The sequence below is a fragment of the Colletotrichum gloeosporioides genome (genome assembly GCF_011800055.1).
Source record: "Colletotrichum gloeosporioides strain Lc1 chromosome Unknown consensus_32, whole genome shotgun sequence".
Taxonomy (NCBI): Eukaryota; Fungi; Ascomycota; class Sordariomycetes; order Glomerellales; family Glomerellaceae; genus Colletotrichum; species Colletotrichum gloeosporioides.
In genome coordinates this window covers 476733-489222 of record NW_025544677.1, presented here as the reverse complement: position 1 = coordinate 489222, position 12490 = coordinate 476733, and the positions used below count along the sequence as shown (strand labels likewise).

General features: G+C 55.7%; 2 protein-coding genes across 2 annotated transcripts; both read left to right on the top strand.

The window, feature by feature from the left end:
- Nucleotides 1-4522: 4522 nt before the first annotated feature.
- GCG54_00007191 (uncharacterized protein) lies at nucleotides 4523-8344 on the top strand (the record flags this gene model as incomplete). Its single annotated transcript, XM_045407177.1, has 1 exon — nucleotides 4523-8344. The coding sequence occupies one exon, from the start codon at nucleotides 4523-4525 to the stop codon at nucleotides 8342-8344; it is 3822 nt and encodes a 1273-aa protein (XP_045266098.1).
- Nucleotides 8345-11352: 3008 nt separating this feature from the next.
- Nucleotides 11353-12089, top strand: GCG54_00007190 (uncharacterized protein; the record flags this gene model as incomplete). Its single annotated transcript, XM_045407176.1, has 2 exons — nucleotides 11353-11406; nucleotides 11457-12089. The coding sequence occupies 2 exons, from the start codon at nucleotides 11353-11355 to the stop codon at nucleotides 12087-12089; spliced, it is 687 nt and encodes a 228-aa protein (XP_045266097.1).
- Nucleotides 12090-12490: the final 401 nt, after the last annotated feature.

The window sequence follows — 12490 nt, the reverse complement described above, 5'->3', positions numbered from 1 at the left end:
TTCAGCAGCCTTCAGCCGAGCCGCGCAGCGCTTGCGCCGGCGAGTGTTGCCGGTCGGGCTGATGTTGTTAGCCAATGGGTCCAGACCAACCTTTCGCAAGCGCTTCAGAAGCCATGGCAGTTCCGGCTCGGCTCTAGAGTCAGAGCTTGCGAGCCGTCAGAAGATGCGGCGAGTTTGCAACGGCTGGCGTGGTGGTTCGGCTGGGTGGTGAGACAGGTTAAAAAAAAGGCGTGGTTTGCTAGCGAGCCCCTGAATTCTTGGTATTGTTGTCGACACGCCCCATTGAGAGACGATGCTCTCTGGCCATGAAGCATTCCAGGGACTTGGATTGACGCATCTCGTTTGTATTCTAGCGATCAGCATGGAAACGTCAATGCGGGCCAGCGTGATCTATGTGAGGATATGACATCTTGGCATGGTAGGTACTGCAAAGCGTGCCGTCTGCTTCTTTTTAAGGTTAAAAAAGAAGAAGCTGAGCGCGGCCTCTGGTGGTCATGCGGTCGAGATAGGGCGACGCAGGGCGATGCAGGAAGACGCAGGGCAGCGGCGTGCAGTGAGCGTGGCGGTGAGTACAGGTAGGTCTTCCGGTGCAAAGGCTCCTTACTTTGCCGGTAGCAGGCAGCTGAAGGGAACTGCTGAACCGTGTGGTGCTCAGTGCTGAAGCAGCAGCCAAAGGCTGGCCTGAGATGACGAACCCAATGGCAATTTGGCGGAGCGGCGGGCATGATGATTAGCCATGCAATCTGGAGCCAACTCCCGTGTGTGTTAGAGGCACGCCTCCCCCTCCTTCAGCTGGCCGTTTGGACGGGAGGCGGCCAGCAGGCTGCGGGATGAAAGCTTCTTGGAGCAGCCCTCAATGCACACGAAGCGAAGGAGATGCCGGCAGAGAGCAGGATACATGCACCTGGCCTGCGTATTGGGCTTGAACAGCGTGCGGGCGGAGGATGGTTGTGGCTGGTGGCAATGGCGATGACAGTGGCAGGCAGGAGGGCGGTTGTCTGGAGGTTCGGGGGCGAGACCAGGAGCATCGGCATGCGGAGGCCAGTGTTGCTTGCGAGACCAGACAGCGGCTCACGGGACCGGGAAGGTGGAGGTCGCATATCCCGACGATTTGTTTTTATTGACGATGGTTTGAGTGGAGGCTGTTTCGTCCGTTTGCCGTGGAAGCGCCTTTCCTGGGCCCAGTGAAAGAAGGGGCACGACCTGGTCTGCGTGCGCATCGGAGCGAACAGACGGTGACAATCTCGCAGCGCGTAGGCAGACTGGACGCGGACGGGACGTGGAGTGGCTCGGACGGTTGATTTGTGGTCATTTTGCAACGATGCTGATCAAAGCTCCGGATCCCAATCATGGGGCAGCATTGCGATGGCGGCGGTAGATGTGGTGTTTTGTGATTTGTATGGGCATTGTGAGAGTTTCCATTGCTTGAATGCGACTGCACAGATGGTGTTCGACTGAGGACGAGATCAAACGGCGGTGGCGGATGCAAATGACAAAAAACAAACGGAGGCGCTGTCGATCGCGAGGAGCTGGCATCGAGGGGTGTCATGCGCATGCTCCTGTTCCTGCTCTTGGAGCGGTGGTGATGTTGACGTGTTTATTCTTTTTGCCGCCGTAGTCGAGGCTGGCGGTGGCCATCAGTGCCGGTCCCGGTGCGGACGATGCGGGCTGTTTGGGTTGCTTTGATGATAATTTCTTGTTCGGGCCATGGAAGTGGGAGATGGAATGGAGGATCCCGAGTTGTGGCCTGCAGGAATGGACTGGACACGTTCTGGCCTGGTGAGGAAGGCAGTGTGAGAAGCTGCTGCCGCCGTCGTGTTTGAAATGCCGGAAGGAGCAGATGTGATGCCCTTCCTTCCATCCATTCATTCATCCGTCCACCCAATGTTCCTGCTAAAATGGATTGCCTCCTCCTGCCTCCTGCGTGCTGTCTCCTGCGCCTGCGCCTGCCTGTCGCCTGTCTCATGCTGCGTCTGTGGTCTGTGCCATGTGTACTCTGTACCTTAGAAGGTGCTGATCAGTGTTGGAAGGAGCAGCGCCGGGCGTGTACCTGCATTTACTGCATCTGCCGTAGGTATTTGCATGTCCCGGCAGTCGGCGCTCCTACTTGCTTGCTGTAAGGTACGAATAGATTCCCATGACTGCTGTGGTTGGTTCCTTCGTGCCTTTAGACCATGCTGTGATCATCATGTGCACTTGCTTTTTCGCTTCAGATTCAGCAGAGCAGGTGCTTGTGCGTCCCCTTGCCTGGACTGGACCTGCTTCAGCTGTGCACTTGCATGTATGACTGGTCAGAGGCAGTCACTACCTACCTACCATAAGGTACCGGAGAACACAGTGGGACGGGGACGTGGAAGGAAAGGCAGTCGCCGTCGTGGTTTCCCCCCACCTCAAATTTGGCATTCGGTGCAAGTGAGCATTACATTGTGCCGGTGCACCACCCACCCCCCTTCCCTTCCCTTCCCGTGGGCCGCACCTACCTAATCTCTCCTGATCCCTCATTGGCGCATCTCGTTACTCCTCCGTTAAGCCCCTGCCGCCATTCCACACCGGCGTCGCTAACATTGCACCCGCCAGCTGGTAACTCATCCCACCCCCTCTCACATCTCTCCAGTCACCCAGTCCAGGGCAGTGTCGCTGCACTCTCCTCTCCACCTGCCGCACCGCTTAAACCACCTCGACCCAACGCTAAATGGCTCTCTCCCCTGCGCCCCGGTCCCCTGTCCTGAGCCAATCCTGGGCCTGCCCTGTTCCCCTCGTCCAATCGCAGGGCTCCTTGCAGCTCCCACAGCAGAGACCAGACCAGACCAAAGCCAGACAAGCCAGGCACAGGCACAGGCACAGGCACAGGCACAGGCACAGGCACGCTCAATCCACGCCTGTCTGCCAGGTACCGCACCTTAGGTTGTCCACCACTGCCAGGTGCATGGCCAGGTACAGGCCGCAGGGGGTCTCTTTTGAGAGTTCTTCTTGCGCTTCTCCAATCTCTCGCTGCCTCTGCCCACAGTCCACGGCCCTCGAATGCCCCTGTCCCCTGTCGACCATCCAGACGACCGACTGCTCTTTTTCCCCTCCTGGGTCACTCCTTTCCCTCCCGTCATCTTCAATTCCACCAGGTCTCCAGTCCTTCTTTCCCACTCGCCGGCCATTCCTTGTTCTCTCTGATCAGCTACACCCAAGTCACTCCCTTTCTTCTTCCGGGTCGTTTTGTTTGCCTGTCACGGACACAAAAAATAGGTAGTAAGGAGGAACGAGAGAAAAAAAACTCTACACAGGAGGACCTCCCATATCATCTCCAACATCACGCCTTCTTCTGTCCCCCTCCTCTTCCCGCCCTCTCCTCCGTCGTCTTTTGACAGCGTCGACACATCGATCGTCAAAGCAGCAAGTCGTGGACTCCCGACGACTCGCTTGGACCCAACAACCGAGAGAGCGAGAGGCACAGAGAGAATCGAGCGGCCCTGCGAGATCCAGTATCTCTGCTACCTTCCACCACCCCATACCGACCCAAAAAGGACTTCTCGACCGGGATTGTCGAATTACCCCCCCGACGGCCACGACTCCCTTTTGTCTTATCAACGCGCGATTCAGCAGCCTCGCTTCTTCACTTCGTTTCTCCCTCCCCCGACCTCGATTTCGACTTCGACCTCGAACCACCGCCTGGCTTCCCTCGCGGTTCCAGCACACCACCACCACTCCCAATCCGACCCCGAAGTCGAAGCACAACTTGCTGCCGCCAGCCTATCGTGCAGGAAACCATTGGATTCCGTGTGCGACTTTGAACCCTGAAAGGTTCCTTGTCCATTGCACTAAACCACCATACTGGCTTGACCCGTCGTACTACCGAAATCTTCGATTCTCCTGGACCGACTACGATTTTATCCAGGTTTTTTCTTCGATCACGATTCCTCCACAGGATCGACGCCGACGCTACCTTGCGGCTGTTCAAAAGTCAAGTCCATTTGCGACGTTGACAGCCAGGCACGATCCCCATACTGCTGAAACACTCCCGACACAGCGCAATCGCTGAACCAGGTACGTTTTTGACATGTTCGCTTGCCACCAAGCCCCTGGCCCTCTCCAGCCTCGTCCCTTTGCCTTGGATATTCGTCGCATTCATGTCAAAACTCTGGCCCTTCCCTCGTCTCAATCCACTCGCTGCGACGGGGCTCAAGCACAGCTCCTGCGTCTCCGACGTTTGCTGAACTCAATCGTTGTTTCCCCACGCTGCAAGACGTCTGGAGCTGAGACCGGAACGTGTTTGTTTGTCCAAGGGTTCCTGTCAAATCTTTGCTAACTAAACTATTTGTGTCCAGGCATCCCATCTTCAGACGCATTCCTGGCCAATTGACGACAACGACTTTTCCAGTTTCAAACAAACTTTCGCCCTTTCATCCCAACTTCTCGATCTACCATCCCAACCACCATTAATGGAAGCTGTCTAATGAAGAGCAACCCCCGAGCTCACTAACCCGTCGAAACACGATTGTTCAGCTTGTCGGTTTCTCGATTATCAGTCACAATGAACCGTTTTCGCACAAAGAAGAGGGCGAAGGATGATACCTCATCCACGCCCCGGGCCTCTCAGGAGTCTGAATCTCCTGCCCCTTTCAGATTGTTTGGCAAGGGCAAGAAGTCGCAGGAGGAGGAGCCTAAGAAAGAGCTCGACCTTGAGAATGCCCTACCGTCGTCTGACGACTTCCGCACGAGTCTATTGATGACTGGTCTTTCGGCGAGGTTCTCCATGCTAAGAGAACAAGATGATCCCAACACCAAGATCGGCAAGGCTAGCGACGACAGCGTCCTGTTTCCCAAGCGTGCATCAAGAATGGATTTTGGATTCGGCGCTGGTGCGAGCGGTCTCTCGGACATTGCTGAGGTTGAGTCCCTAAGGAAAGAGGCCCCTTTTGCCCGTATGGATCGCATGGATTCGTTCCACTCCTCAGACGGAAACTCTGTCTCGGGAAGCATCATGGACCGATCCAAACCGGGAGAAGGGAACAACTTGTTTGGTGGACGCCAGAAGATTTATAAGATTGCCTCGGGAAGCGCATCGACGAAGAATGTCGATGGAGGCGGAATGAGCCACCGTGCTCTGTACGACGACGATGTTGCCATGTCCTCTTTCCAGAAATGGAGGCAGACGGAGAAGGCGAAGATGTCTTTCGACGACGACCAGGACCTGGTTCAATCCACATCAAGTCTCGATCTTGCGCGCGCGGAATCTCCTCCTCCCGCCGGCTACAACCGCAACAGGGAGACAAATTCAACAACCTCCTCAACGCCATCGCTCGGCCGCAACTCTACCGCTGCAACCTCTGTGATGTCCCAACCAACATCTTCCACCAAGGATTGGCAGTCTTCGTCAACCGCGCCGAGTTCTGCAGCGGGCACTCCTCTGCTTGAAAGAAGCATGACCCGCACGAAGCGTCTCTACGAGACAGGTCTGAACAACGAGCTTCAGGAGCAACAATCTTCGGCATTGTCTCGCATGGACACGCTTTCTCGACAGCGTGGCTTTGGCAGCAGGACACCCGACCTTCAGAGTGGCCCTTCACCAACAACAGGTCTTTTTGCAGACCGATTTGGTGATCGCAGAATACTGGCCAAGGGAAGCGCGCCCAATCTGCGATCTGCCAGCCCGCCGACGGCGGCATCGCCGATCCAACCAATGGACTTGGGCATCCGGAACCAGGATTCAAGGCCCTCATTTGGCGGTGCGCCGCCTCTGAGCCCGCCCATCAGTGAAGGGGAGGAACATTCGATTCTTCCCAACGACCGAGGCAAGGCCACAGCCATGGGTATGTTTCAGAAGCCTCTTCACTCTTACGACGATACCAGGTACGCCCAGAGGCAACTTCAACTCCAACAAGGTCGAGAGACACCTACCAATCGATTCCGCACCGAGTCCAATGCTTCGCAAACCACTGGTCGTTCCCGGTCGTCTTCGTCCGCACAGAGACAGCCTATTGAGAGACCTGAGCCCGTCGTCCAGGTTGAGCCTACGTTGGAGGAGGAAGATACCGCGTCGATTTACTACAACGAGAAGGAAGAGGAGGCACAGTTGTCTCCCATGGTTACGAGGCGACCAGCGGACCGCGATCATCCCGCTTTCAGGGATTCGGCCATTCCCACTCCGCTTTCACTCAGCGGCAGGGAGTCAGTTGAGCCCTCCCCAGTTTCCGATCAACCGTTCCCTTCCGCACCTGCCGACCAACTCGGCGCGCCACAAGACTCGCCAACCCTGCCCTCCTCTGCAGGCCTCAGCGGCATGGTTCGCGCCCATCTCCGAACAGACAGCAACACATCGTCAATCTACGGCTCGGCACCTCAAACATCCACTTTCGCCTCCAGATTCCCGCTTGATCCTTACGACCCCTCATCCCTGGCTGACTTGGGAGTGACGGCCAACCCCTGGGAAGTGCAGTCGCCAGACTGGCAGTCTCCGACGATTCCGATGTTCAACGAGCAGGCCACCAAAGAGATCAAGGAAGCCAAGGAGGCTCCGGCGCCTACCTCTGCACCGCCGCCCACCTCTGCCCTGCCGCCCGCTCCTACTTCCGCTCCTGCCCCAGTCCCGAGGGAGAACCCTCCAACAGCGCCTTCTGAACGTCATACCGGCTCCAGCACTGAGATGGAGAAGGAGCACGATGAGTTTGCCAATCAGCTGGCGGATGCCCAGCGCAGGGTCCGAGAGAGACTCACATCGTATGTGGAGTCTGATCGTGACAGCCGATCTCTGTCCCGCTCCTTGTCTCCTCACTCTTTTGAGCGTACCAGAGAACCCTCACTGCCTCGGCCTAACCCTCTTGGAATTCTGAGGTCGAAGACCAGCCGAGGTTCTTTGGCTGACCGTCCTAACCGTGAGAACAGCCAGCATGCCAAGGCGATCAAGATGCTGGGTCTGGCCACTTCGACAATTAGCAGCGCTCCCAGCCCGAACAAGACTAGCTTTGAGGAGAATGAGCGCCAATCCCTCGGCAAGGAGGAGCGCGAGAGGCCTGAAATTGCCAGAGCTGAGACGGCACCCGCTCAACCCCAACAGGAGCAACCCAAGGAAGACGATTCAATGCACGCTGGGTTGCGGGCTTTCAGGCAGGCTCGCAAGCAGCTCTTGGAGGCCCAGCGTAGCCCGACATCGGGTACAATGCCCATTCTACCTGGTGCTCTGGGCGGCTCCACGATTGGCGCCATGGTAGGCCCCCCAGCATCACGCACGGCACCAAGTCGAGACCGCACCCCGGGCACTCGCTCTCCGTCGCGCGAACGCCGTCCTCCTCCCGTGACCTACCAGCGGACGCCAAGCGAAGAGCCTCAAACTGGTGCCGGACCAGGGCGTGGTGGATCACGCCCTCCATCACGCACGGAGCGTGATCGCAGCGGTTCCGAGGCAAGCAACGGTGAGAGGGCTCAGCGCCCTGCCAGACTTCGCACCGTCTCGTCACCGTATGAGGACCGGGGTGCAGGACTCAGTCCTAACGGACCCCCGCCTTCTCGGCCGCTGATGCCGTCTCCCGGTTTGCCCGGCACCAACATCCGCCGGTCGCCGCATATGCCTCCCCAGCCATACCCTGGAGCTGCTCCTGCCCCAAAGGCCCTTGATCGATCTGCATCCCAGGGCAATCTCGCTGTTCAGTATCGTCGCAGAGGACCCGACTCCGGCCAACCATCCCCGGTGTCTCCGATGGCACCCATGCCTTCGCCTCAGATTCCTGTTAGTCAGTCCACGCCTACCTTCAGCCCCCCGCCTCGCCGGCCATCTGCTCCTCCGCTTCCATCTCCTGCGGCAGAGAATGCTCCTGTCACCCGCCTTGATGACTCGATGAAGCGAGTTGTGAAGAAGAAGGATATCTCTGAGCCCACTTTTGTATCGTCTACTTCCCGGGTCCCTACTGTTGCTCTTCCTGAGACGTCAGAGTCCCGCTCGAGGAGCGGTTCTCGATCGCGGTCGGGAAGCATCTTGGGTGCCGCCGCATCCACGCCCAATCTTCATGCTCATGCCAACATCAACCCTCCACCAGTGCCTCCGATCAACCCCAAGCGCCGGAACATGATTGGTTCCATCATTGGCCGTAGGGGTGAGGAGGATATGGGCGCCAGCTCTCCTCATCTCCCTCTGGCGCCGCCGCCGCCAATGGCTAGCGACCCCAACGGTGATGGCAACAGCGCCTTCTCAATCAGCGACGATGAGGATGCCCAAGGGGGCCAGCGACGTCGACTACGCAAGACCATCAGCGAGGCCAACGGCATGAACATGCGTGCTCGCATGAACCGGGGCAACAGTCCTCCAACGGCTATCCCCGGCGGTGTTAATAACAGCTCCATGCCGGGTGGCATGATCTAAGACATTTCACTTGGCTACAATATTTCTATTTCGATTCTAATCTACTCCCATTATCGCACGGATAGCTGGAAAAGGGGACGGGAGAGAAAATGGTCATGACGAATCTATGAAAACCCTTTCTATACTGTTGTTTTACTTTCTATTTCCCACCACATGATCACCGCACAATGGTGTGGTTTCTATTGTATATGTCTTTTTCTTACACTCCTTCTCACTCGCCGCCCTCGTGTGGTTGAGCGACTTATTGGATCTTGACTCCTGGAGAGATCTTAATTAGGCGGGGTCCTGGGTTTCGCGGTAAATGGAGTGCGTCTCGGAGGTGGGCCTGGCGTCTGCCGCGTGCAGGATCTCAATATTTTGGAAGATGGGTGCATGGTTTCAATTTGGAGAATACCAGAGTGTTTCTATACTGTATTATGGGGTACGTTGGGCCGATATACCACGTACCAGGTAGCGTACCGTGGGGAAAATCAAATTATTCGGGCTTCACATCGTTTCTTCCTGTGAACATCGTGTTTGACAAGTGTAGTGTCGACAAGCTCGCCGGCCCTTGATGCTCTGGATGGATCGCCGACATGTCTCTCGTGGGCATGTTAATGATGATTGGTACTGACACGTACTCTCTTCCTCGAGCAAGGCCAGACAAACCATGTCGCTCCTTAAGTCCTCGCGTAGGCGTGGTCTCAACGATTTTGACAAACCTTACGCAACCCCGCCACCTTGCCTGTCCCCTCTAGATCCTAGGTTCAAATCGCAGTAAAGAAGCACTTAAGGCTGTCCTACACTCTACTACTTAGCACACCACTATAACCCGCTATTTAACGCATTACAGATAGCTTGCTGGCTCACGTATGAATGGCGCTAACAAATAGCGCAAGAAAACGCGAATAAAAAAAATAGATGAAAAGTTGCTGCTGTGATCTGATGCAATCAGCAAAAAGATAGGGCCCTAACCAGGGATCGAACCTGGGACCTCTCCCAGATATGAGATGTCGTGAAGACAACCCTAAGGGAGAATCATACCGCTAGACCATCAGGGCTTGGTGTGGTGGGTGATGACCCACCTGTTGGGAACCTGCGGTGACGGAGGGGCCTACGGAGCATCGCGAAGTGTGCATTCGATCTAGATGAAAGACGGGGTTTGGCAGTGCATAGTTGGGATATTTGACGCCTGATGCTGAGACCAGGACGGCACGTAGATGAGAAGTGCAGCATAAGTGAGGAGGCAAGCGCCTGTAGGAGAAGAGTTGGGGGAAGAAGAAAGAGGAAAGTAGAACAGAGGTCGGGCTTTTGCAAAGAGAAGCATGGAGTTCTGATGAAGAGAAGGAGTCACTCAGTGTATGGATAATAGGCATGTTGTGAGTATGACCATGACTTCTGTGAGACTGCGGATGGCAATTCCTGAGCCAATCCAGTCAAGCAAAGCTGTCGTCAGATCCAGCTTTACCTCGCCTGATTGCAGCCCGACATTGAGCTTGCTACTGACGTGCGCTTTCGGACTTGGGCAAGCCATGAAATCGCCGTATGACAGAATCATGACCCGAGATGAGTGCCGCAGGTCAAACGTCCGCAGTTGAACCAGGCCGCCGTCTTTGAATCTTCCATGGCCTCCAGTCTCGGGATTGCATTTCCAGGACAAGATATTTTCCGAAATCTCCGTGTCCATGATCGAGTTTCAGGAAACGACGAACAGAGAGAGGCCTCGCTGCGCGGTGGAACATGACACATCCACGGAGACATTCTCAAACAGGGTGGGCTTTCTTATATCATAGCACGAGGGCATGTCTGTCATGGAGACTTGAGCGGGAGTAACCCGACAGTCTGGCCTGACGAGCGCGAGGAAGAAAGCTTCTATGGTGTTTGGACGAACTTTATCACGTCTCAGACGGACACGCGGGGAGAATAAACCCCGGATATGGCAAGATCGCCCTCTCGCCGACCAGTGGCCATGACTCGGCTGGTGTCGTCTGAAACTTGGGACCAGGAGCTTCAAAGGCTATTCGGTATGGCATTCGCGATATAGGTCTCAACAGATACACAGAACTCGACAACTTGCCCGTCGGAAAAGGGCCCGGCGGAACTTCTCGAGTATATAAAGACGCGGCCATCAGCATCATCTCAAGTCCTGAGGAGTTGATTGATACCACAGTCACATTGAGCATCTTCTACATTAAAATTGACCTGTCCGAATCTTTATCTTGAGTAACATTTCACAAACCGGAAACATGAAGGTCCTCTCACTCTCAATGCTCTTCGTCACGTTTGCCTGCGTCGCGAGCGCACTGCCACAAACACCGCGAGAGGGTTGCGATTCTGTCGCTATTTGTAACGAGCTTTGCGGGAAGCAAGGCAAGGTGAGTTCGACTCCTCGCTGGCAGTTGTATTATGGAAAAAACAGACTTTACTGACGCTTGAATTTCCAGAAACGCGGGGGCAGCGCATGCACGGGGAACAACGCGGCGTCATGTGTTTGTGTCCCAAAGTAATGGATGGAGATGTTGTTGGATCTGGAGCAAGCAAGCGACGGGACTGGTGCCAATGACCGGATGTGGTTCTGTTTTCTATTCACAAAGTACTGCTGAAATTTAAAGTACTTTCATGCATGATTGCTGCGTGGTGGCCTTCGGTGAGAAGAGATGAAAAGTGGCAGTCTTCGGCGCAACTCTGTAGGGCGATGCGGGGGAATCCGCATCGGCCCGGGATGCCGGCCGGGCGCTACTTAAAACGGCCCCATGACCGGGCGTCGAACCTTCCGTAAGCATCAACTGATTTCGAGTCCTCTTGCCCGCCTACCAAATCCAGTCGAGTACCGCGGCCATTTCCCACACTTGACTGAAATACCCGCATAGGATTGCTTGAGTCGTCATTACTCACTACGAACCATCATCAGAGAGAACCCCGCTCGCTGCCGTGACGTATCACACTTGGTGGGTGGCTCAAGCGCTTTGAGGCCCAGCGATAACGTCGAGTTCTCTTTCCAACACACGCCAACAAACGAGTCTGTCACCATGGCCTTCATCCGTGACTATAAACCCTCGGATTTCGAGGATACCGCACACATCGTACGCACCTACCATCTCACATTCGGAAGCTCTACTAACTTTATTCGCAGTGTCGCGCAACCCTGCCCCCATCCCTCGACAAATCCGAAGTAGGCACTCGGATGGCGCCTTTCCTCTGGACGCACCAATACACGCTGCTCTCGCCTTCGACCTGCCACGTCCTCGACGACGGCACCGGGCGCGTGGTGGGGTACTGCATCGGCTGTCCCAACGTCAACGACTTCGCGGCCGCGTATGATCGCTACGTCAAGGAAGTGCTCGAGACGTCGCCGGAGCTGATCGGCAGACGGCCCCAAAACCTTGAGACTAAAGCGCCGTGGAACTTGCCCTCGGGAGAGGTGAACGAGGAGGCTTTGCTTCAGCAGGCTTGGAACCCGACGTGGCTTGTGCTGGACGATGAGAGGAAGGATCTGTGGGGAGAGTGGAAGGGCACGATGCACATCGACCTGCTCGAGGACTACCAAGGCAAGGGATGGGGGAGGAAGTTGATTGGCAAGTTTGAGGAAAGCCTGAGAAAGGCTGATAAGGCCAAAGGTGGAGATGAGAGATTGTACGGCAAGGGATGGCATATTGGTGTCGGCGGGGAGAATGAGAAGGTTGTCAAGTTTTATGAGAAGATGGGGTTCCGGGTCTGGCCTACTGCCGAGAAGGGGTCTATCTGGATGGTGAGGGACATCGAGTAGAGTGGCGCCGGAGGATGGCATAGCGACGTTGACGGACAGGTCCGGGAGAGGGTCACTCTAGCTGGGTGTCTCAGTTCCATTTGCAATTTCTCTTTCACACGATAGCTGGGGTTTGAAGAGTATTGCGACAGCTCCCTCTCGAGTCTATGATACGTCGCCAGAATTAAGCCGAACCGAATAGTCTAGACTGACGAAGCTCCAGAGTCCTAAGCCGACTTCTTATTATAGCCACCCTAGAGATTCGCTATGATGTCGCTCATCGGGGATGGGTCTCATTCGTGGCCAACCGCACTATCCATGCAGCAGCGTTTCCTCCTGGAGTCCTTAGCATGTCATCTCGGCAACCTAAGCAAGCCTTGTTGGCTAAGTGGTATAGCGCCTCACTAGTAATGAGGAGATCG